At 39.0% G+C, this 26853-nt stretch overlaps 1 protein-coding gene across 1 annotated transcript; it reads right to left on the bottom strand.

Moving 5' to 3' along the window:
- Positions 1-26853, bottom strand: LOC136695046 (scavenger receptor cysteine-rich type 1 protein M130-like). The gene is made up of 28 exons (XM_066668861.1): positions 26796-26853; positions 25222-25530; positions 21595-21597; positions 19054-19356; positions 15564-15872; positions 15375-15377; positions 15036-15338; positions 14618-14926; positions 14143-14451; positions 11999-12298; positions 11580-11879; positions 9851-10156; positions 9414-9728; positions 8964-9287; positions 6909-7226; positions 6157-6462; positions 5948-6004; positions 4963-5277; positions 4737-4790; positions 4505-4651; positions 4300-4395; positions 3850-3912; positions 3612-3674; positions 3438-3491; positions 2337-2402; positions 2174-2236; positions 2008-2070; positions 1-101 (listed from the first exon to the last, which is right to left on the bottom strand). Exons 1-28 carry the CDS (start codon positions 26851-26853, stop codon positions 97-99), a joined length of 5121 nt encoding a protein of 1706 aa, XP_066524958.1. The 3' UTR covers positions 1-96.

Here is a 26853-nt window from a genome sequence, read left to right on the forward strand (position 1 = left end):
GTCACAAGACACCTTACAATACAATCTGAAGAAGTGTGAATGTAATTTCCCGAAGAGACTCAGTCACATGATCCATCTTAGTTCTTCCTCTATGTCTTAGCCTGTAAATGAATAAACGTAAATTATACATTTTTTTCTGGGACAATAAATGTAGTCCATCAGCTTATTAAACAGAAAACACTGCACATTTCATTCCCATGTTAGTTCCATCATAAAAACCTCATTCTTCCACGTTCGCAACATTGCTAAAATCCGTCCTTCTCTTTCCCAGTCTGCTACTGAACGCCTCATCCATGCATTCATCTCCAGCCGTCTGGACTATTGTCTTGACTAACTCTCTTCTTTCTGGCATTAGATCCTCACTACTACATAAACTCCAAATGGTCTAGAACTCTGCTGCCCGTCTCCTCACCCACACCCAGTCCCGCCACCACATCACCCCAGTTCTCTAAAACCTCCACTGGCTTCCTGTTAAATATCATATTCAGTTCAAAATCCTCCTTCTCACCTACAAAGCTCTCAATAACCTAGCTCCCTCTTACTTATCGGACCTTCTTCAACCATACACACCTAATCGCATTCTCAGATCTTCTTCACCTGGTTTACTCAGCAGTCCCTATTCCAAGCAGCATAGTCTTGGAGACCGAGCATTCTCCAGACATGCCCCACGCCTCTGGAACTCCCTCCCTCCAGAAATTCAACAGTCAACATCTCTATCGCTATTCAAATCTAATCTTAAAACACTTAAAACAATCTTGGCTAACACATGTTGTTTTTACCCTTGTTCCTATTTTGTAGCATTGTGTGTTATTATGTAGCATTATTTGTTCTTCTTGTTCTCTTTGATTGTGGATGTGATCGTATTTACGTGTGATCTGATTGTAAACAGCACCATTGGGTTACTGAAAAGTGCTTTAAAATTTCATTTATTATTATTATTAGTATTATTTTTATTATTATACGGCGGCACGGTGGCGCAGCAGGTAGTGTCGCAGTCACACAGCTCCAGGGACCTGGAGGTTGTGGGTTCGATTCCTGCTCCAGGTGACTGTCTGTGAGGAGTTGGTGTGTTCTCCCCGTGTCTGCATGGGTTTCTTCCGGGTGCTCCGGTTTCCTCCCACAGTCCAAAAACACACGTTGGTAGGTTGATTGATGACTCCAAAGTGTCTGTATGTATGTGTGTCTGTGTTGCACTGACGCCCCCTCCAAGGTGTATTCCCGCCTTGCGCCCAATGATTCCAGGTAGGCTCTGGACCCACCGCGACCCTGAACTGGATAAGGGGTTACAGATAATGAATGAATGAATTATTATTATTATAAAGTTTCATTTTGTAAAATCCTATTTATTTGAAGATTTGTTTTCAATATTTATCTTTTAACACATTTATTTTACATTATATATTTTATATTGAATATTTACACTAATATTATTCTAATGTGTGTAAGATGCTTGTTTATGATTAATGATAGTAAGTATTTGTGTTGTTGCTGTAACTAGACCCAATTTTTTACAATATACACACAAACATTTATTGAGGCGAGGCCTCTGATGGTTGGAGTGAGAAACTTCTTGTTTGTAACTACACTGGCATGTGAACCTGAGTTGAGTTTTATTTTTTTCTGTTACTTTAAGTTTTGCAGCTTCTCTGACATCTACATTTAATGGAGTCATTGTTTGCTGAACTGCACTGAAGTGTACAGAGCTAAAGAGAGTTAAAATGTATTAATGTTTTGACCCTAGTGACCCAAAATGTATATTTAGATTTTCAGTTATTCTCAGTCAAAAAAATGAGCAGCAAAATAATAATTAGCTTTTTCAGGATCAGTTTATTCAACTGCACAATTCTAAACGAAGGATGAAAGCACCACATAGTGGAGGCAATTGTATTTTCCCCATTGTATAAAGAAAATGCAATGTTTTCATTTTACTGCTTTGCACCATTTTGAAACATTTACTCCACTCCCATCTGCAATATAGCTGACTCCACAACAGTATCAGACTCTCACCTTTAACCTCTCCTACAGCCTGTCCAGCAGTGATCACATCATCGTAGTCCTTTGCTGTGTTCACTACAACATAGAGATCAATGATAACGATTAGAAACAAAGGTGACATATTAAATGTATTGAATCTTCACTTTAACATTATTTATGAACATGAAGGAAACGTTACTTGTGTCGATGTTGGAGCTCGGTTCAGTGGGAACAGCGTCATCATAGTTCTCTGTTACATCTTCTGTCCAAATGTAGAGATAAATGTCATTAAATCAGTCTCAGTATCATCAGGGACTGTGTTCATGTTGGAGATTACAGTGTTGCTCCATTACAAGTCCTACCTGCTCCTTCAGCTGAGTTCAGATCAGCACTGATGATGTCATCATATGTCATCTCCCTTAGGTCCTCTTCACCAAAACACACACACATTTAAAGAACAATAGTGGCTATTTTTAAAGTTGTAGAATATAGTAATGCTACACATAAGATCTATAATGAAAGATTTAAAAACAATCGTCAAAGATCTTTTAATTGTTGCCGAACTCCTGACACTAGATTTGGAAACCCTGTCAGTCATTCACCTCAGTAAACAAGCTTAAGCAAGCAGTGTTGGATAGTAAATATAGACAATGTTTTTGAAGAGGAGTGAATCAGCAGAAAGAAATTTCAGGTGAGTCCCCACCAGTGAGTGTGGGAATTGGCAGATTTAATAAACAAATGTTAGCTGTGGTTAGCTCGCTGGCTAAGGTCAGAACCCTTGAGGTAGATCTCTGGTTAATTTGAATGTTAATACAGTTTTACTGAGTAGTAAAAAGTTTTATTCTGACCCTTTAAAATAGAAGAAATGCAAGACTTGTATGCCTCTTTAGATGTTATATTAAAGTGTAAAACTAAGAAACTGAGTAACATTTCACAGATAAAAAGCTTTTTATATTTTTACGTAATATATTTGACAGTCGGTTAAATATGGTAAAGTTACTGTGCTAACTGATACCAATGTAAGCATTTTATTAACTAAAATGTAATTAATCATTCTTTTTATATAATTATTAACATTATTGTAATTGTTGCACTTCATCTCTGCACAGCCCAGTTGGTCTGCTGAATATATTAAAGGTGACTAAAAGCAGAATTGGGCGGCATGGTGACACAGCAGGTAATGTCGCAGTCACACAACTCCTGGAGATTGTGGGTTCGAGTCCCGCTCCGGGTGACTGTCTGTGAGGAGTTTGGTGTGTTCTCCTTGTGTCTGCGTAGGTTTCCTCCGGGTGCTCCGGTTTCCTCTCACACTCCAGAATTACTTTTAAAAGTGGTGTTTGCCATGTGTATGCATTTTGTAGTTCTACAATTACAATGGTTTAGCTCCCTTTTACTTTGTTCTCCAATGATCACTTTTCATACTTGCTTTTCTTTTAAAACTAAAAAACAAAACACAAACACACCTGCTGCACTGTAAGAGATGAGTCCAGCAGTGATGACATCATCATAGTTCTCTCCTGTTTCACCAAAATAAAATAAACACAAACTGATTTTACAAACAGTGAAATTATGTTTTTACCTTGTGATTTAATGTAAAAGTAACAAAACACATGTTATTATTTAATACTGTAACACACCTGTCAGACCGCTGGTGACAGCATCATCATAATATTCTGTTTTTTTATCAGTTGCTGACGTTTCTGGAAAAATGGAAACCCTTTATTAAGAATGAGACAGTCCTGAGTCATTTCTCTACACAAATCAAACTGACAAATCAACCAAATTCACACAGAATCGGTGGGAAATCTGGCAAATGCATAACTACTATTTTCTAAATACAAACTGCAAAATTTCTCAGTGTAAGGAATTTTTTACCTGAAAGAAGCTTCTCATCCACATCCTCGTATCCTGAATGTTGTGCTTCAGAGAGGATGTTTTCTTTTAGAGGAGAGAAGTACCGTTATGTTATGAAACATGCTCCCAATCAATATCACCCACAATTAATATCACTTTAGCCAATAGAGGGATATTCTTAAAATAGTTACTGGTCTGGAAGATACATTAGTTAAAATAATCTTCCTGGAGACGTGAAGGGAAAAATTAAGAATAATAGAAAGACAGAAATCCTCCTTACACCATTTAGTCCACACATCACTTCTACACACAACAAACAAACAAACAAACAAGCAAACGAAAAATAATAATAAAAACACAAAATAAAACTCTCAGATAAGGGCTGAGGCTGGTGCCCCCATGCACTTAGAATGTTGGGAATGACATTAGTGTTACATCTGTACAGTTAGAAAAACTCTGTATGTCACTCACCATTTTGGGTTAAGTCATTTCTTTTAGTGATGTGTCTGTGGTCAATCTCCTCATACACTGCCTCAGTCTGAGTCTTATGTCTCCTCTTAAAGAGCACTGTGAGACAGAGAGGAACATGGAGGCAGTTCATCAGAAGAGAAGACAGATGATGGGTTACAGGACTAATCTTGTTTAGAGAATGTAAAGGAAATGCAGATGGTTATACCTTTCCTGAGCACTCTATTCTGATAAAACAGCACAAACAGAAGCACTAAGGACAGGAAGAGAATGACTCCCAGCACCAGGAGAGACACTGGATAGATGGACGGAACATCTGATAAAGTAAAAAATGTCCTGTTCTCTGTGTGACTTGCTGAAAATAACAATAATAATAAAAAACTTCATAAAACACTGAATCTCATATTCAAAACTAAAATCCTAATGTTTGAAAACAGTACCTGTTCTGGTGGTGAATGTCGTTGCGAGTGCAGTGGTAGAAGGCACAGTTATATCTGTAAATACAGAGAACAAAATCATATACAGTAGTTGTGAAAGTGAAGTTTAAATGTTACCTGTCAATTCTACTTTAAACAAAGTCATGTGAATTAGAAACACTGAAATATATTAAACAGTTTTGATGTTTAAATCTTGTTGAATCTCCAGTGTCCAGTCGTCTCCTCTGACCTTCACAGGTGACTCCAGCGTCCTGTCTGTGGGAGCAGTCAGTGTGGTTCTTCAGGGAATGAGGACAGTCCCACAGGTGAATCTCATTCCCTCTACACTTCACTCTGTTCAGCCAGATAGTCCCATTACCAGCTCCAAAGACAGCACTCCCATTAGCCCTCAGCGCCGGACCACAGCCCAGCTGTCTGCAGACCACCCGAGCGTCCCTGATGTCCCACAGATTATCACAGACTGTACCCCACTGAGAGTTATGATACACCTCCAGTCTCCCAGAGCAGCTTCTCTCTCCTCCCCTCAGTCTGAGAGGCAGGTGCTCTATTCACACACAGAACACATGAGCTCAGAGTCAGTTTTACAAAGTACACTGGCTGCTTAAGAAAACATATTTAAATAATTTAGACTAGTTTTTGGATTTATTGATTTATTGTATCCATTTGTGCTTCCCTTGTAACACAGGGTGAATAGGGTTTATTTTCTCTCATAAGAGAAATCTTCAGAAATTCTGCTGATCAGGCTACCACTCAGAAAGGACTAACTAGCTGTGTTAATAAAACCATGCCTTGGTTATTTATTTGTGTGTGTGCTGGTTTTGCATGGAATTCATACTTTCTGATCAAATTCTTTTCTGGGGCCAAGAACCCTTCACATTATCAATTATAATAAAATTAATCAAACCCTCCAGAGTCAATCATATAAATTATAATTCAATTAATCAAATAAATAATTATAACTGATTACTCTATAGTGTCATTATCAAACTCTTCAACAGTTTACATAAGAGTCCTGTCTGGCTTTCATAGACTGCTATTTTAGACCATGGTTTATATAAATACTTACTGCCTCTTACTTATTTTTCTAGATGAATTTGACAAGACAGAGCACAGACAGTTATACAGTGATTGAATTCTTAATCAAGCTTTAAAAAGCACAGTGACAGTGCACTTCTGTAAACAAAAAGGCATTTATGTGTTTGAACTGATCTTACCTGAGTGCTGAGTTTGGTCTGGAGATTTATGCTGAATACTTTGTGTATTTTGAGCATCTGTAATAAGAAAATACATTGAATATTCCTCAGACACCAGTTTGGATTAATGTGAATGTTTATCTTATTATTTTCAACAAAATTACACACTGTTCACTGTGAAATATTGATGCTGTTGTCAATAAACACAACATGTAGAAAGAACAGACTACCTGAGCAGGTGATGTGAGCCACCTCATTGCTGTTATCACATTTGTTCTGTCCCCAGGGGGAAGATGGACAGTTCCACAGAGCGGAGTCATGTTTCCTACATTTCAGATTATCCAGCCAGTTAGGAGCTGATCCCACTCTTGCACTGCCCCAGGACTCACTGCCAGTTCTTCCACAGTTCAGCTCCTGACAGATCAAACTCGCTGTTTTTTCATCCATTTCATTTACACACACATTCCCCCAGGTTCCATTGTAGTACACTTCTAGACTCCCCTCACAGCCCTCAGTGAGTCTGATCTCCTTAAAGTCTGTTGAGATTAATAACATTGTGATTTTTTAAATGTGTCTGATTGTTTGTGAATGTGATATAATAACTATTATATGGTGGCCCACTGAGTCACATCACAGCAAAATTTACAAAGCAAACAAAATGTCAGAACACAACAGCATTAAGGAGAACATAAATATACTTCCAAAATGCGGCATTAAAAACAATTTTTAAAATGTATTTGTGTTCTCCTTAATACTGTTGTGTTCTGACCTTTCGTTTGCTTTGTAAATGTTGCTGTGACTCAGGGGGGCACAGTAATATTACATGTCTATAGTAATAATTGACTACTGTTTAACCAGTTTTGTTTCCCACTAAATTTAAACTGCTGTTCAATGTGCAGCCATTTGTACATTTAAAGTGAATGTCAAATGTAAAGGAATTAAATACTCTACATTTGCAGAAATGGAATGCAGGAAACTTAACCTGAGCAAATGACCCCTACGTCCTCCTTGTGTCCACATTCATCCTCTTCACACAGCTGATATCTGCAGTTCCACAGGGACGTCTCATTCCCCTCACACTGCACCTCATTCAGCCATATGGGTCCAGTTCCAGGTCCAAACCGGGCTGGTACCGGGGCACTGAGGGCCACTCCACACTGCAGCTGTCTGCACACCACCTGCGCATCCTCAATATCCCACAAGTCACCACACACTGTCCCCCATGATCCACTGTGAAAAACCTCCAGCCTTCCTGCACAGTCTCCTCCAGAACCAAACAGTCTGATGGAGTTAAACTTATCTTCGCACACACACACACACACACACACACACACACACATACACACATACACACATACATACATACATACATACATACATACATACATACATACATATATATATATATATATATATATATATATATATATATATATATATATATATATATATATATATATATATAAATGGTAGAATGTTTTTAAACCGTTAAAGGCTGATAACATTATATTACTCCACGACTGTCTGTTTGAGTTATGGACCGAGTTAAAACAAAGACCACATGCAAAGAAAAAATATCAAGTACTAAAGACACTGCCAAGCCAAAAAAAAAAGACAGACTCTAATGTTTTACACTCTTTGTCCACTTTATCAGCTCCACTGACCATTCAGTTGCACTTAACACTTTTAAAATTACAGACTGTAAACAAACTGTTGATCTGGATACTTTCTAACCCCTTTCATATTGTTCTTCAATGGTCAGGGATGCGTATTATTTGGGTGGTGTACAACTCTCAAAATACAGTGACACTGTAAGGTGGTGGGATGTTAGCCTGTGCTGTAGTGGTATGAGTGGATCAGACACAGCAGTGCAGAGCGAAAAGGACTAACGAACATATCAACATGATCAACAGATAGAGTAATTGTAGAACTAAATCTAGACCCACCTAACCTTAGTTAAACTTAGTTATTGTCTGAGGTGTGTGTCCAGGTAACAATTTGTGTTAAAAGTTTGCAGCTGCCGCAACACAGTTTCTGTAGGATCTGTACTGTTTATGTCATTTTTAAATGATTTCCCCCAAATTCTTTACCAAAACCTTTCTCATTTTGTGCGATATTAAAGCATTATTAATCTGTGGCTGACTTGTAGTTTAGTCATTTTCTGTTCCGTACAATAATATATAGTGTATATTTTATGCTGAAAAATCCTGCTCTCAGTCAAAGAAGGTGTACTACAAGGGCGTAGACACTAGTTCAGGAGCCCTTCTTATACAAAACACATGAAAATAGATATAACGTCATCCAGTATGTTAATTAATTACGGAGAAATGAGGATAAACAATTTCAAACACTCGCTCAAACTCTCTCTCCTTTGCTCTCCAAAACAAACCCTGCACTAATTAGCACCCCTCTAGAAAACATCCATGTGGAACCAGCAGTAAAACTTGAACTACAACTAACATGCTTATTGAATAGAATGTGTTTTGCTTTAATCTAATGTGAATTTGCTTTAATTACAAAAATATTAAATTATTGGTTATTAATATTGTTATCGGCTACTCCAATTATCGCATCAGCCCAAAACAAAATTATTGGTGGTATGTACAGTATGTGGTAATACTGTCACCATATTGTAGCATTGTTTAATAGTGTAATCACAGTATACAGCACATATAAACACTACGTGGACACCAGCCCTAGAGCCTGACTAGGATTGACTTGAATGGCCATGATAAAATCACACACAAATATCTATGATATGAACTTTAGATGTTACATAGTGACACTTATGTTATTATGCGAGACACCTTTTGCTTCACACTGTCCTGTTCATCAGAGAGGTCCGTATGTGAAACAGTGGGGATTAAAAACATAAAGGCTGCATTAGAGGGAGCGACTGTGATGCAAAAGACTCACATACTTTGTGTAAAGGTGAAATATGCTCCTAAAATAGATTTCACATTTCAAAATTTCTTAAATTGTATCAGAACTGGCGAGGAAAATGCACCTTTGTTTACTTATTTATACCTACACTTACCCAAACATGTGATGGAGAGCTGTTCTCTGGAGCTGCAGTTTACTACCTTTGCACTGCTGCAGTTCCCCAGATGAGTTTCACTCCCAGAACATTTAAATCCTCTCACACACATGTCTGTTTGTTGAGGTCTGGATGGAGTGTATCTGGAGAAGTTGAGCACAGAGCCACAGCCCAGCTGTCTGCAGACCACAGAGGCCTCAGACACACTCCAGGACTCAAACACAACTCTTCTCCAGTCCTGCATGAAGTACACCTCCACCTCCCCCTCACACTCTCTTCCTCCAGACAACTGCACTCGCCCCTCATTCAACACCAGAGAAGAATCTGAAGGGAACAAATATCAAACACGTATTTATATTTGTACAAATTAACAGCATGTTTCAGTTTTAAGAACTTCACACATTTAGATCAAAAACACTGTACACGTGGTATTTGATTCGAAGAACTCACTGCTGCAGATGACTCCAGCGTCCTGTTTGTGAGAGACTGCAGTTCGACTCCATGATGAAATGGGACACTGTGACAAGTGTGTTTCATTCCCCTGACAATCAAACACATCAGCCCAGATCTGACCACTCCCCTCCCCAAACCAGTCTGACCCCAACACAGCCACAGCAGTCCCACACTTCAGCTGACCACAGAGGACACTGGCAGCTCTCATATCCCAGCTTCTATCACACACTGTGCCCCACTCACTGAGGTACTGGATCTCCACTCGACCAGAACATGAGTCAGAGCCGTTCTCCAGACGAGCTCCTGTGTGACCTGAACACAAAACTAACAGTTCATCAAAACAGTCTGTAACAGAATACAAACACAGGGATCACCTTTATATAATGATCATTAAAAAATATTTAATAAAGGATGACTCAGATTATATACTTAACCAGAACATATGAGTCCGATGTCACTGTCATGGGAGAGGTTGTGATTGCTTGAAGATGATTTCGGACAAAAGGAAATCTGAGGTTCGTTTCCTCTGCACTGAAGCTTTGACCACACCTGGTCCTCCCCTCTGCCAAAAGCAGCTGCTCCCAGCACCTCTACAGGACGCCCACAGCCCAGCTCTCTACACACAACCTCTGCATCCTGCTGGTGAAGGTCAGACACTGTGGCCCAGATTTTCCCATGAAGTACCTCCACTGTCCCAGAGCACATATGGGGACCATTAGCAAGTCTGGGCCTTGTGTGACCTGAAATATAGCCACTGGAACGTTACAAAAGCCAAGATGTATAAAAATAGTAAGTTAATTAAAATGTACTTTGTTAGGATCCTGTAAATGAAATGGCAGTTCACAAAACTCACATTCAGTCCACACCTTCACTGTATTGTAATATGAGTGCATTTCTGGGTGAAGTATTTATTTTATGAAGACTACATTATACAAGATAAGACACTGAGATAGTATTAAGAATTTGGGAAGAAAATGTAGAGTTGAAGAGGAAACATTTACATGATCATAGAAATTAAATATCACCTTAGAAAGGAAATAGTAAGGGTTTCAGTCTTGCTTTTGCCTGCAATTAGCTTACAACATCATTGTGAATATCTGGAATATCTGAAATATCTGGAAATGTTATTTTATGAATTAAAGGGACTATTGTTATAGGAATCTTCACGTTTAAAGTAGATATATTTTACTACCCCATTATGTTCATGTCCACCAGAGACATGGGAAAACATCTATTTTGTCTGATGATTAAAAATATTGTAAAATGGATAAAATCATTGTTTGACCAGACTGTTTCATGTTTAATAATTCTTATTTCAGTAATACTGAAAATATTATGTTCAATTACTTCACTACAACAGCATACTTGGCCACAAAGTCACAGTTTGCACTCGAGTGTTTAAAAAAACACAAACAAACAAACAAACAAAACAACAAACGCTTTGCCACTCTCAGCTCCTGATCTGCTCTATGTGACCAAGTAATACGGTAGAAATATTAGTCTCTCATAATTCGCTACTTAGTGTGGCCAAGAACCAAGTACTACTGCAGGAACAGAAATTTGACTGTTATTGCAATTCTGATTGCACCAATCGATTTGTGAGAAAGTTCTAGTCTTTTTGATATGCTACATGACCAACTTCCTATTGGAAAAACGTGTCCTTGATCCAATATGGCGGCTTTCAAGATGGCAGCCATGTTCCAGACATAGTTTAAAAGATACGCCCCCTCACCATTATTTGATGGAGTGGTCAGATATGTAATTTTCTCTTTCGTTTCTGAAATAAAACTCATTAGACTTTTGACTCACCCTGTATATATATGTATATTCATGTTTCAGTTTACTACATCTTTTGAACACAGCAGCTGTCCTTCACAATATGGTAAAAATTCATGCTCCATTGAAAGTTAAGGAGACTTTTTCCTTCTCCTTTAAAGTTGCTATTTTGGGAGGTATACGTTTTTACATTGTAAGTTCTGGAAAATGGAAGTCCTCACTTGTTGCACTCTTGTTGCTGACTGTGCATAAACCTCAGTTCAAGTAGGAACTGCTCAGTAATGTGTGAATGTCTGAAATTATAGTTAAAGTGTGGGGAGTACACTCTAAAACACACAAGCAGTTTCATAAAACTGTTCATAGATTAAATGTTGTTAAAACCCATACCTGAACAGATCAGTTGAGCATCAAATTCATGATTACAACTGTGCTTGCCCCACCCCAATGATCCACAGTTTTTAAGGGAAGACTCTGATCCGTCGCAGTCCACAAAACTCATCCAGATTGGCCCAGTTCCAAGTTTATCCAGATCTAAACTCAGTGGCTTCCCACAGTCCAACTCTCTACACACCACTGCACCAGCTACCTCATTTCCACCCAAAACACAGACTGTTCCCCACTGTCCTCTGTGAAAAACTTCCACTCTCCCACCACAGCGACTGCCACCATCCACCAACCTCACACTGTCTGCACACCAAAAAAAATGAAGTGAAAAACATGTTATTGATGAGATAAATAAAATCACCATAACTTGTTTTGAAGTCAAATGTGTTTCATTCTTTAAAATGTAAAAAAAAAGTTCTTACGAGCACAGACCAGGCCCACGTCATTGTCATTTGAACAGTTGCGTTTGAGTGAAGATGATTTTGGACAGAAGGAAATCTGAGATTCATTTCCTCTACACTGAAGCTCCTCTGACCACACCTGGTCCTCCCCTCTGCCAAAAGCAGCTGCTCCCAGCACCTTCACAAGACGCCCACAGCCCAGCTCTCTACACACAACCTCTGCATCCTGCTGATCAAATCCAGTATCACACACTGTGGACCAGGTCTCTCCCTGAAGCACCTCCAATCTCCCAGAGCAGCGAGAGCTACCAACCAGCCGCACTCCTGAAGTTTAGACATAAAGAAAGAAAGATGTTTTAAGGTTGTCAACACATAGGAATTTATATATATATATATATATATATATATATATATATATATATATATATATATATATATATATATTTATATATATATATATATATATATTTATATATATATATATATATATATATATATTTATATATATATATCACTACCAAATTCAGTTGCAGTTGGCCAATAAAGGTAAGATGTCACTCTCCCTAGTGGTAATAATATATTACAGTACCTGCTGTGCCACCATGCTGCCCATATATATATAATTTGTTTGATTAAACATTTTATATAATCAGTAACTACATATTTTAGGTATGTGTTTATTATAAATGTAAAGTAATGTGCAATCAGCAGTGGCTGGTAATTCAGGGCTGTTTGTGCCACACTGTCAGTTTCAACAACCATCCCAACATAATTTAACACATACTGCAGAACACCATTTTTAAGTGACTATAAAAAAATACCAATAGACTAATAGTTATCAAAATGAACATAAATTGCAGCTCTAATGTGCTCAAATACAATGTACATTTCACCATATGGAGCTTATTACACATCCATTCAGAAACATACATATATAGCAAAATGTCATATAATGTTGGATCATACTGCATTTATATACAAAGAAAACTAGTTTAGCAAGAGATGGAGATAAGAGGAGGTTAGAAGCTGTGCACCAGAGACCAAGGCAGATCTGAGGGGCTGAGGCTGCATGCGGATATTTTATTTTTTATTTATTTATTTTTTTAAATAAAATAATAATAATAATATTTTTCAAATAAAAAAATCTGATCCATGTTAAACCTGATTAAATGTGAATGCATGTAAATAATTTTAACAAAGTTATACAGGTAGAAAACAAAGGAACTCTGGAATCAAACCATTTTCACATTTTTTGTTTATTTTACCTGAGCAAATGACACCAGCATCAGAACTATGACCACAGTTGTGTTTTCCCCACCCTTTTGATCTACAGTTTCTCAGTGAAGACTCAGATCCTCTACAGTCAACACCATCCATCCAGATTGGTCCTGATCCTGCTCCAAAGTGAGCATCACTCAGTGCATCGACAGCCTCCCCACACTTCAGCTCTCTACACACCACTGCAGCGTCTCTCATATCCCAGTTATTACTGCACACTGTTCCCCACTGTCCTCTGTGAAGAACCTCCACTCTCCCAGCACAGTGACTTCCACCATCCACCAATCTCACACTCTCTGTAGAACTGAGAGAGAGAGAGAGAGAGAGAGAGAGAGAGAGAGAGTGAAAATATTTTCACCATCTCAGAAACACGTCCAAGAAGTCACAAAGGCATAAGCAGTTATTTATAGACTACGCTACACACAATCACAGGGAAGTCCTCTCCATAAAACCTGAGTCATCTCTTGAGCTACCGTAAGAAAGCTGGTTTACTGTTAAGGAAATTCAACATCCTGAAACACATCTTCACAAACCAGGGTCTCCTCTTCATGTCCCAAATAATGGCAGATGTTTGTAGGATGCTACAGATAAGAAACACCATATTTCTGTTTACTTTCCACATACTGACATGCTCAAGAAAATATTTAACCAGACAACACAACAAATGTTATATAGTGTGTAACAAAAGCCCATAGGAAACCCACACGTACATGGGGAGAACACACCAAACTCCTCGCAGACAGTCACCTGGAGCAGGACTTGAACCGACATCCTCCAGGTCCCTGGAGCTGTGTGACTGCGACACTACCTGCTGCGCCACCGTGCTGCCCCATGACTAACTATGACAGATTAAATTCAGTGATGATATAGTGATGATGTGATATAGCTCTCACCACGACACACCACACCAACATCTCCATCATGTGAGCAGCTGTGCTTGAGTGAAGATGATCTTGGACAGAAGGAAATCTGAGATTCATTTCCTCTGCACTGAAGCTCCTCTGACCACACCTGGTCCTCCCCTCTGCCAAAAGCAGCTGCTCCCAGCACCTCCACAGGACGCCCACAGTCCAACTCTCTACACACAACCTCTGCATCCTGCTGATCAAATCCAGCATCACACACTGTGGACCAGGTCTCTCCATTAAACACCTCCACTCTCCCAGAGCAGTGAGAACCTCCAAACAGCCGAACTCCTGAAATAACATTATTAAAGTAATGACAAAACATATTTTTACCATTATTATATTAAACTTTTATGATATATTAAGATGCATGTAAATAATTTTTATCAAAGTTATACAGGTAGAAAACAAGGGAACTCTGGAATCAAATAATTTTCTAAATTTTTGTTTAGTTTACCTGAGCAGATTACACCAGCATCAGAACTATGATCACAGTTGTGTTTTCCCCACCCTTTTGATCTACAGCTCTTCAGTGTAGACTCTGAACCTTGACAGTCGACATAATTCATCCAGATTGTTCCTGATCCTGCTCCAAACTGAGCATTATTTAGAGCATTTACAGCCTCCCCACAGTTCAGCTCTCTACACACCACTGCAGCATCTTTCATATCCCAGTCATCTCCACACACTGTTCCCCATTGTGCTCTGTGAAGAACCTCGACTCTCCCAGCACAGCGACTGCTTCCATTCACCAACCTCACACTGTCTGAAATGAAAAGAAGTTAGAAAAATAATTATTTACTTGATTAGATAAAATCACCATGACTTGTTTTGAAGTAAGAAAAATGTGTTTCATATGTGAAAACGGTTCTTACGAGCACAGACCAGGCCCACATCATTGTCATGGGAGCAGCCGTGTTTGTGTGAAGATGATCTTGGACAGAAGGAAATCTGAGATTCATGTCCTCTACACTGAAGCTCCTCTGACCACACCTGGTCCTCCCCTCGGCCAAAAGCAGCTGCTCCCAGCACCTCCACAGGACACCCACAGCCCAGCTCTCTACACACAACCTCTGCATCCTGCTGATCAAATCCAGCATCACACACTGTGGACCAGGTCTCTCCATGAAGCACCTCCAATCTCCCAGAGCAGCGAGATCCACCAACCAGCCAAACTCCTGAAATAATATTGTTGACATATATTGATTTGTAACGTCCTGCTACAACTTACAAGTTATTTTTAGCAGAACTATATGAAAGTAGATATTAGACCATGAGAACATGTATCTGTCTATAGAGAAAAAAATGTCTAAGAAATGCAAACTGACTAGATTGAGATTTTTTGAATCTGTAATAAATGGGTTATTCTTTGAATAAAACACAAAAATGAAATCAAAGCTTACCTGAGCATATAATTCCAGCATCTTTATCATGACCACAGTTATGTTTACCCCATCCTTGTGATTTACAGTTCCTCAGTGTAGACTCTGATCCATTATAGTCCACATTATTCGTCCAGATTAAACCTGATCCTGCTCCAAAGTGAGCATCACTCAGTGCATCTACAGCCTCCCCACAGTTCAGCTCTCTACACACCACCGCAGCATCTCTCATATCCCAGTCATCACCACACACTGTTCCCCACTGTCCTCTGTGAAGAACCTCCACTCTCCCAGCACAGCGACTGCTTCCATTCATCAACCTCATACTGCCTGAACAAAAGAGAGATACACACACACACACACACACACACACACACACACATTCCATGTTCCTAGAGACAGTTTAAGTAACCGATGACTGGAATGCCATGGCCCCCACCCTTGGCTGGTACCTGATCCACATGGCATCAGACCCTGATTATTACCTCTCCCACTGGTGTTGAGCCCACAGGAAAGTAGAACTATGCTGCTCCTTTGGGCTAGGCCCGGCCAGGCCCCGTGAGTGAAAATCTGGCAACCCGGAGGTCACAGAGGAGCCCCTTCCCCAAGCCTGGCCTCAGAGTGAGGCCCCAGTATCCCAACTCAGTGCGAGGGAATCTGTATTCTTGTTTTCTTATTCATGGAATCTCTTGGATCACTCCTTGTCTGGTCCATCACCTAGAACCAATTTGCCTTGGAAGACCCTACTGCCCCTGACAACATAGTTCCTAGGATCACGCAGGCACACACCTCTCCAACCTGTTCTTGTTCACATTGGGGTCCTGGTCGCGAGTAGGGGAAAGATGGAGCAGAAGGTTGACAGGCGGATCCGTGTGGACTCCATTTTGGTGAAGAAAGCTGAACAACAAACCAAAACCCTCAATTTACAGTTCTATCTATGCCTCAACCCTCACCTCTGGACATGAGCTTTGTCTGATGACTGAAAGAATGAGATCACAGGTACAAGCAGTTATTACCTCTGCAGAGTGTCTGGACTCTCCATTAGAGGTACCCTGGTGAGGTGTTCTGGGCATATCCAATAGATAAGAAGGACCACAGGAAAAACCCAAAACAGGCAGGCAAGATTGTATGTCTTGAGATGGAAGTTGAGGGTCTGGGCATCTTTGCTTGAACTGTTGCACCCGAATAAGTGGAAGATAATGGATGGTTGGTGTATATCGTCACTGTCCAGTGAAAAAGATACATTTCCTAAAATAGTAACTGTACATGATAATTAAAGAAAACTATTTAACATTCAATGGAAGTCATTGTGAAAAGATTTTATTCCAGGTAATCTAGGAGCATTCATATGATCCGTTTATCATAATATTTTCACACAACATGATGAACAGTTCATCATCATCATCATCTTTTCCGCTTAATCCATTTCAGGGTCACGGTGGCAAAAGGGTGAGTAAAGAAGCCCAGACATTTCTGTCCCATGCAATTTCCAGCAGCTCTTCCTGAAGGATCCCCAGGCATTCCCAGGCAAGCCGGGAGATATAATCCCTCCAGCATGTCCTGGGTCTACCCGGGGGCCTCCTTCCAGTTGGTCGTGCCTGGTGTACCTCCAGTAGGAGGCGTCCAGGAGGCATACTCATCACATGCCCAAACCACCTCAATGACTCCTCTCAGTGCGAAGGAGCAGTGACTCTACTCCTAGCTCCTCCTTAATCACTGAGCTCCACGCTCAATCACGGAGAGTGCGCCCAGAAACCCGTCGGAGAAAATTAATTTCGGCCGCTTTCATCCGCAATCTCATTCTTTCAGTCATTACCCAGAGCTCATGATCGTAGGTGAGAGTGGAGGCGTACACTGAGAGGTAAACTGAGAGCTTTGCTTTATGCCTCAGCTCTCTTTTCACCACAACGGTGTGGTACAGTGACTGCATTACTGCAGACGCTGCACCTAACCTATGGTCATTCTCACAATCCCTTTTCCCGTCACTCGTGAACAAGACCCGGAAATACTTAAACTACTTCACTTGGGGTAAGTTCTCACCCCCTACCTGAAGGGAGCATGCCATCTGTTTCTGGGAGATAACCATGACCTTGGAGGGTCTGATCCGCATACTGACCGCTTCACACTTGGCTGCAAACTGCTCAAGTGAATGCTGCAGGCCAGTACTTAAATGCGGAATCGGGAATTCCCAGATCCCACCAAGCTCAAAAAGCTTCCTTCTTCCTATTGACAGCTTCCCTCACCCTTGGTGTTCACAAACGGGTTCTTGGGTTGCCCTCTTGTTAGTGTCCTAAACACATGGTCTCAGATCAGAAGACACGACCACAAGGTCGATCATTGACCTTTGGCCCAGGGTGCTCTGGTACCAAGTACACTTATGAGCAACCATATGTTCGAACATGGTGTTTGTTATGGACAAACCATGACTAGCACAAAAGTCCAATAACATCACACCACTGGGGTTCAGATCAGGCAGGCCGTTCCTCCCAATCACTCCTCTCCAAGTTTCCCAGTTATTGTGAGTGTAAGCATTGAAGTCCCCTAGCAAAACAATAGAGTCAGTGCATGGAATCCTCTCTAGCACTCCACTCACTACCTCCAAGAGGGCAGAATACTCTGAGCTGCTTTTCGGTGCATATGCATACACAAAAGTCAAAATGGTCCTCTCTGCAAGCTGAAGCTGCATTGCGGCAACACTTTTGTTTACCAGGACAAACTCCAACTGTACAGTCACCAGCCGGGGACTTGTGAGTATCCCCACACCCACCAGGCACCTCTCACCCTGTACAATTCAAGTAGGAGAGAGACCAACCCCTATCAAAGAGTTTGGTTCCAGAACACACTCTGTGTGTAGAGATGAGCCCAATTCTAGATGGTATCTCTCAACCTCCTATACCAACTCCGGCTCCTTCCCCCACAATGAGGTTACGTTCCACATGCCAAGAACCAATTTCTGCTGCCAAGCTCCATGTCGCCAGGGGCTCCTTCACCACCGGTTTGTGCCCAATGGGCATTGCACCGCACCCCTACTCTGGACATTGCGTGTGGTGGGCCTACATGACCTTTCCACGTTGCCATTTCAGGATGAGCCCAGCCAGGTCACGTGGGCTGCCAGGCCACCAGGCACTTGCCGTCGGACATGTAACCCTTGTCGTCCCGGTAACCCTCACCTGGGAAGGGTACACTTAGTTCTAATTGTTGTGTTCATAGGGATGCTTCTTGGATTGTGTTGTCTGGATTTTCACTCCAGACCCATTCACCATGGGAGACCCTACTGGGAGCTAACAGCTCCCAACGACATAGCCTTGGAAGTCAACAGACCACACAAGCCCTTCTATCACTGCAAGGCCCCAATCCAGGAAGGGTGATGGACAGTTGTTTATTCAAATGATGTAGTAAACAAAAACATTCACAAAAATGGAGATACATGTTTAAATGAACAGTGGCAATATTTAACATAATTTACAGCACATCACCAAGAGATTGTAAGTTTAATTTAAACCCCTCTTACCAGCACACACCACTCCCACATCACTGTCATGTGAACAGTTGTGTTTGAGTGAAGATGATGTTTGACAGAAGGAAATCTGAGATTCATTTCCTCTACACTGAAGCTCCTCTGACCACACCTGGTCGTCCCCTCTGCCAAAAGCAGCTGCTCCCAGCACCTCCACAGGACGCCCACAGCCCAGCTCTCTGCACACAACCTCTGCATCCTGCTGATCAAATCCAGCATCACACACTGTGGACCAGGTCTCTCCATTAAACGCCTCCACTCTCCCAGAGCAGCGAGAACCACCAACCACTCTGACACCTGAAATATTAGTATGCAACAATAAAGATTACAAAATGCACTTTTTAATAAACACAAGTGCATACACAGTATACAGAAGTTTGAGCACCCCAAAGACATTACAGGTTTTGTTGTCTTTCTAAGAAAAAAACACACTACCTTCACTCTCTGAATATTTAAATGCAAAATCATTGTTTATTTACAGAATTGAAAGCAATTATAACAATTACTTATTCTAGCCTATGCAAAGATTTCAGAACATTCTGTATTTCATGTTTAATCTTTTAATTTTAGGAAGAGTTAACATAAAGAAAAAATAACTAGCACCATTTACAAGTAAGAGAAGACCATCTACAATTTGGTGAGCAGCAGAAACTACAATTATCTGGTGGACACACAATCATATCTTGTGTATCTGATATTCAAAGATTGTGTCATAAAAAAAATTGGATGCACCTAAAAAAATTTGCACCTAACACAACCTGCTTTACAATAATAATTTAATTCTTTGACATATCCTGATATTTTTATTGACCATGTCAACATAAATAACATTTTCAGAAAAAAAAACACATTATTATAACACAACAATTATTTTTTGTACTGTATGTTTATATTTTACAGGAAACATTGACATGTATAATTTCAGTAGTTTTAACACTTTGGTACATTCACATATTTCTTTAAAACAACTTAAAGTACTTACCTTATACGTTCTGTACCAGCGCTGACAACAAGGGATAGCAGATTTACATTTGTCTTATCCTTCAAAGCTTCAGGGTAATAAAACATTGCTGAGGACCTAAGGACTAGCGTTCTGTATCAGTTTTGACCACAAGGGTGTAGCCGAAAATGGAGGACCAAAAAATGACATAAACAATTGATAAATAATTGTACATATCATCACTGTCTGATTAAAAACATGTATCTCCAAAAAGCGAACTTTTCAGCAACAGGAAAATACTGTATTTCTGTGATGGTGACAGTAAAAATAACCCACAGATAACGTGATTATACACATTACAGATCAGAAATTAAAAATCTTCATTTGGACACATGTCCAAAAGTTCATTCATTATCTGTAACCGCTTATCCAGTTCAGGTTCGCGGTGTGTCCAAAACTTTCACATGTAAAATGGACTTGTGTGTATTGTAGACAGAAATATTGAACAACGCGGATTTCTTTTAGTGGATTCCAACGAGTCACGTCCAACTTTCTGTAACTAAAGCATGCAGCGTATTCTCCTAAAAGCTGACACTAAGAATCAGTGTCTTAACAAAAGCAGAGTCTCTCATTACTATACTTGATCGAAATCAGCGTATTTATTCCTTATTGTGATTCATTATAGCCACGCTGCTCTAATATTTCACATGAGTAAATGTGCATTCAGTTGTAGTCTCAATCAGTACCGGGAGAACGGGGAGGCGGGAAATAGGCGATTTTGATTGACAGGTCTAGCAGCCAATGGAGATACTTGTTTAAGAAACTGTGATTTTTCAGCTTTTCATTGATCATTTTCATATCAGCTGCTATGAACAGACAGAGATTAATGCCCACATTTAATACGTTTCTAATCTGATAACTACTATATACATTTGGTGATTGTGGTTTGGAGACTGTTCTGTGATAAGATTCGCACTATACCGTCTTTTGTTGTATATATATATATATATATATATATATATTGTCTCAAAACCAAAGTACTCTTATATCTCTGAGATGCTGCCTATTTTTATTGAGACTAAATTGTGCTGCATTCTCTGACTCAGCAGAGGGAATTTATCCACATTCACGAATGTAGGGCTCATACAAGTCACCAATACAGCATAACATTTTATCAGCCCAGGTAGAGTAGGCCTTATCTGGTGGAAAAAGGCGAATAAGAAAAAGTGGTGTACTGATTCAGTAAATTTAAGAAAGATCTTAATTTGTTTTAAGATTAACTACAAAAGTATTGCTGAACACTTCACCAGCAACTTTCACCTTTGAAAAAAGGGAAACAGAGAGATCCTGAGGTTGATATAGCTTGGAGATTAGGAGTGGACACAATCACAATATTTCAGGGTATTTTGGCAATAGTGTTATGCTTGGCGATATGAACAAAACACTAAAAACACTTTTATTAACTTCAAAAGTATACTATCGCCAAAAAAAAAAAAAAAAAAAAAAAAAATTATATTATTATGAATTCTATTCAATAAAATACATTTTTACACAATATCATGGTTTATTTTGCATTGGTTATTTTGTAACCAAACCACCTCCATATGATAGAAGTCACTCCCATTTTTTTGGAGCAAATTCCTCTGCCTCAGAGACACTTTCCACTGTACCTCACTGTGGCAAAATCACTTATGTAAAGAATGTAAGCCATATTATGGGTAGCTGCATGATGTCATTTCATAAACAAGTCAGAATATCACTATTACCATGATACAGTTGTTTATATCATTTTAAAAATTATGACAATATTATCGCAAACAATACAATATGACACAGCTCTACTACTGATTTACCCAGGGGGCTTATGCTTTGAGGCTTCTTTGAATGGGGGGCCTGATGTCCGAAACATAAGAGCTCTAATATTTGCAGCCCAATAACAATACATCAACACTGGCAGAATCCTCCATCTGCATAAAGTTATTGTAAATGAGAATTAGAAATTCAGGGACATGTCCACAGGTGGGCTTCGTTGAGTATTCCCCTCCCCTCTTTTGTTTTTGACATATACACCCAAGTCCTAAAAATTAAAGTCACTGTCCCCCTATTAAAGTTTAAAATTCCGTGTTTCCAAAACCTATAGATGGTATGCACATTACATCACAGCTAGCGGGTGCGAGTGTTAAGTGTGAATAAAGCAAAAACACAAATGTTTTTCATTTCCAAGTTTTGACTGAAGCATAAAATCAGAAATACAAAACACAAACCATTATTTGCTTTTTTTGGAATCAGATTCAAAAACAGATAATGAAATAAAAAATTGTTTTGGACTCTCAATTGAACATAAAAAAAAAAAAGAATGATACACAAATAGGCATTGCAGCACTTTAAGAGTAAAGGGGCGGACAGGCCTGGATGGCTCCACAACCACACTGATGCTTGTCATGCCTCCCATGTGCGGCTGTGATGTAACCAGCCTTCAAATGATACATAAAAGGATGCAGCCCCTGATCATACGGTATATCTGTCAGCTTCAGCACATATTTCTTATTATGTTTAACCATTTAACCACTGATAATGTTTTTTAGACATTGATGATGATGCGGTATGTACCTTAACGTGAAATTATGTGAACATCACATTCTCGGGTCTGAGCTTTTTCTTTACCTCAATATTTTCAGCAACTTCTCTGACACTTTCTCTATTTGACAAAAAAAAAAAAAAAAAAAAAAAAAAAAAAAAAAAAAAAAGAAAAGATCTGAATCCCTATTATCTTTGTTTTAATGATTATTAATGATTTTTAAGATTTTTACAACCTAATTAATAAGTGAAGTAAACAGATTTTTAAAATGATTCATAAACCATTTTAAATGTGGTCTTGTAGTTGAGTTTAGCTTTTTGCGATGCTCTTTGGACATCAGTTGTACTGACTGAGCATGTGTACTGATTTGAACTGTAAATCCAATCTGCACACATCATCACAGAGGGAAATACATCCAATAATGCACTTAAGAAACCATAGTATTACACATTGTAGTGATTAAAAACCCAGATATAACAGTGGCATTAAAGTAGCTTTTAATTCACTTAGGCAAACTTATTGCTTTAAAAGAGATGTGAAATGAGGCTATTATTGAATAAATGTTTATATTTTACATTCACTGAGGTTTTAACCCAATATGAAAAGAGCAAAGGTTAATAATGAGTTATAATGAGCAAATAATTAGATAATTCGACAAAATGATGAGATAGTGGCTTGAAATGACCAGTTATTAACTCCAAATTTTGAGTTAAATAATAAATAATAATACAAATATAGTATTTTCCAAAAGACCATTTCAATTAAAACACTTAAAGAAATTATATGTGATTATTAATATGAGTACTGCTATATATTTCCATATTTCCTGAAATAAAGTGAAGACAAACTTGTCAAAATAACCCTGAAGATTCTGTTCCTTTTCCATCCACATATCTGTGTGAGTCCTAGATTTAAAGGTGTTATTTAGAGCTTTCACATGCTCTTGGGTGCTATTGTGCAGAATAAATATGCACTCGCTCAGATTTAAACTCCATGTCTCAAACTATTATTGCTCACACTATTTTCTTTCTGTTGTTTTCTTGTGAACCATTTTGTGTTCATGCATTTTCTAAAATTTCTCTCTGCATTCACTCCTCATGGCCTGAAAATTCTGTTCACCATATTCTTTAAACCAATAAAATTGAGAAGTGTGGCAGTAAAAATGTTATTGTGTAACATCGCCTGCTTTGTTGGATTATAAGGATCATATGCAGGTGAGGATAAATGCAGAGACAGAGACATGAAGCACAATCCAGTATGAAAATCCAAAAAGGTGTCTAAAGCAAACGTGTCAAAATTTCCAAAGGCAAACATACAATTTCAAAAGCACATAAGGAATAAAAATGGGCAAACACCAAAAACAAGAGCAAAGAGAAATTACGCAGGCCTAGTTTTGCCGGACCACCATGTAGAGGTGTTGCTGGCATTTCAAACACAGGAAAGCCCAAAATATATACCCTTGTCATTGGAAAGTCTGGAGAGGCTTTGGTGCTTCATATAAAGGACTTTGTTTACATGTGGTTTTTATTATGTGAGTGTGTTGTACAGAAAATATGGAGGGCAGGACTAATAGATGCAGAAAGGAAAAAAAAGAGGAAAAGTTTTTTTCATAATAACAGCATCAGTGTTTTTTTCATTTTATTAAAAATACAATCTATCATCAAAGAACAAACACGATCAATAACATTTTGTTGTTTACTCTGTGAAATATGCCTGAGGTAACAGTTCCTACTTGCGCATGCACATTTCAATTTTAGGAGTCAGTAAGTCCTTCATCCCCAGTCTTTCAAAACCTATGTTACACAAATAGGACTAAAAGAAATAAAGACAAATAAGTGGAATGTTGCCTTCACCCATCAGGGCCTCTGTAGTTTTCTGTACAGGATTCTAAATTCGGTTAAATTATGTAGTGATAATGTGGCAGAATGTTTTTTATTCCCTTGAACTGGCAAGGGAAGGTTTACTTAATATTGGGGGATAACTGGGTGAGCTCTACCACTCTTCCTTGGCGGTGCTGCTGCTTTGTGACTATTGCCAATTTTCAGTATTGTGGCTTCGGCCACTTTGAGCCACTGTTGGTATTAATTCCATTTATTTATTCCATTTTGGATCACTTTTGTTTTACCAATTTATTGCCTTTATATTTCTGTGTAGTGTAGCTTCTTTTTGTCTGTCACTTGGCGCCATTTATTTCTTTGTCATATTTTTGGTTGTTTGGTTTCTCTTTGAGTTGGTTTATTCGTTTTTAGTTTTAGGAATTCATTTATTTTAGTATTTTGTTGTTAAGATTGAATTTTTGATTTTAAATATATATTTTTATTTGATTTACTGTTCTTTTGTTGTCTTTTTTGCTGGAGCAAGCAGGGGCATCTGGACATTTATTGCATATTGTAATAGCTTTTGTTTTGAGATTTTCTTTTCCAACAAACGAGCCTGGGTGCCTCAATCTTAAGGTTTGTAATTATTCAGCATGGTTTTCCTGGGATAAAATTCCCCAGGTGTTGTAGTTGGACTATTTTTTGTACTGGATTTTGTATGTATTTTCTCTATTTAGGAACATTGTGGCAGCCCTTCTGCCATACTAAATAGTTATTAGGCCTGCACCACAATAGATTATATCTGTAAGAACTGTAGTGAAGTTTACCTGAACAAATGACTCCAGCGTCTTTATGATGATCACAGATCTGCTGTCCATACACTCCATTTATGCATGTCCTCACTGTAGTTTCAGATCCTCTACAGTCCACACCACCCATCCAGATTGGTCCTGATCCTGCTCCAAAGTGAGCATCACTCAGTGCATCTACAGCCTCCCCACAGTTCAGCTCTCTACACACCACTGCAGCATCACTCATATCCCAGTCATTATCACACACTGTTCCCCACTGTCCTCTGACCAAAACCTCCACTCTCCCAGCACAGCGACTGCTTCCATTCACTAGCTTTACCATGTCTACACAGAAGAGAGAGAGAGATTTAAGGTTAGAGAAAACATGTTTTACCTTGTCAAAATCCATAGATATTGCCACATGATTCTATAATATCAATGCTTTAACATTTACATTTCCAATTTTTCCATCTAAATAATGAAAAATAGCCACAGCTTTTAATGCCCTACTGTCATAAAGAACCAAATTTATTTGTCATATTTACAGATGTTGTAGCAAGATTCATCAGTCCAGAGAATGTTTTCACTACAACATTGCTGTTCTAAACCACTCCAGCCGATATCAAACAAAATGAAACACTGGGCCGAAGGATGAATAACAGAGGTTTTTTGCATGTTTTCAGTCATTGTGCCACTTTAGCAATTACGCAGCCTAGATGTATTTGTCTTGCTTTTTAATGGAGAAAAAAACTATTACAATTAATTTTTTAAATGTATTGACAGGAAGCAACAATTCAGATATAAAGCAGATCCTACAGTCCTGTTAAGGGATAGGGACTGGTTCAATCTCCACTACTGGCAAGAGAATTAGGGATAGGGAGGGAAGGAACAGCACTGCCCTCCTCCTTGAAGAGCAAAGCACCTCCAACTGCACAGTCACCAGGAATGGCTGTTGGCAACTTGGATGTATTTGAGCTCACTGCCAGGGATGGGTTAAATTTAGAAGACACATTGTGTTGTACATTGTACAATAAGAAACAAAAAAATGCAAGTTTCACATTTACCAGTATGTGTTTGTTGGACTGTGTGAGGAAACTGGACAACCCAGAGGAAACCCATGCAGATACAGGGAAAACACATAAAAATCCTCACAGACAGTGACCCAACCTGGAGTTTGAACCCACAACCCTGGAGCTGTGTGACAGAGACATTACCTGTTGCATCACTGTGTTGCTCTTTTATATAGCAACACAAATATGTGTTCATGGTTTGGTTAAAGCGTAACTTCTTAAGGAAAGCCGTCCACAGAATGGTTTCTGAGACACTACAAAACAACTGGCAACTTCAAAGAATGTTTTAAGGATGTCCAGAACATGTCTTTGGTTTCCTTTTTTTCTGGGCACTATTAAATTTAAACACAAAATAATGAGGAAATTGATTTTGAAATATGACTTAAACTGAGATACAATTAAGGATATCCATTGCAAGGCACAAAATCAGATATAACATGACACTATAACAAATAATATTCATTTCTTGTATCCTACAAAATAACAATCTAGTAACAGTTTTAAAAATGCTCTTTTTAATGTTTAATGATGTGTACTCACCAGCTGTGGTGGGTGTGAATGTGGAGAGCAGCAGAATGAGAGTCACACAGCTGTCCAT

This window comes from Hoplias malabaricus, chromosome 4, assembly GCF_029633855.1.
Source record: "Hoplias malabaricus isolate fHopMal1 chromosome 4, fHopMal1.hap1, whole genome shotgun sequence".
In the NCBI taxonomy this organism is placed as follows: Eukaryota; Metazoa; Chordata; class Actinopteri; order Characiformes; family Erythrinidae; genus Hoplias; species Hoplias malabaricus.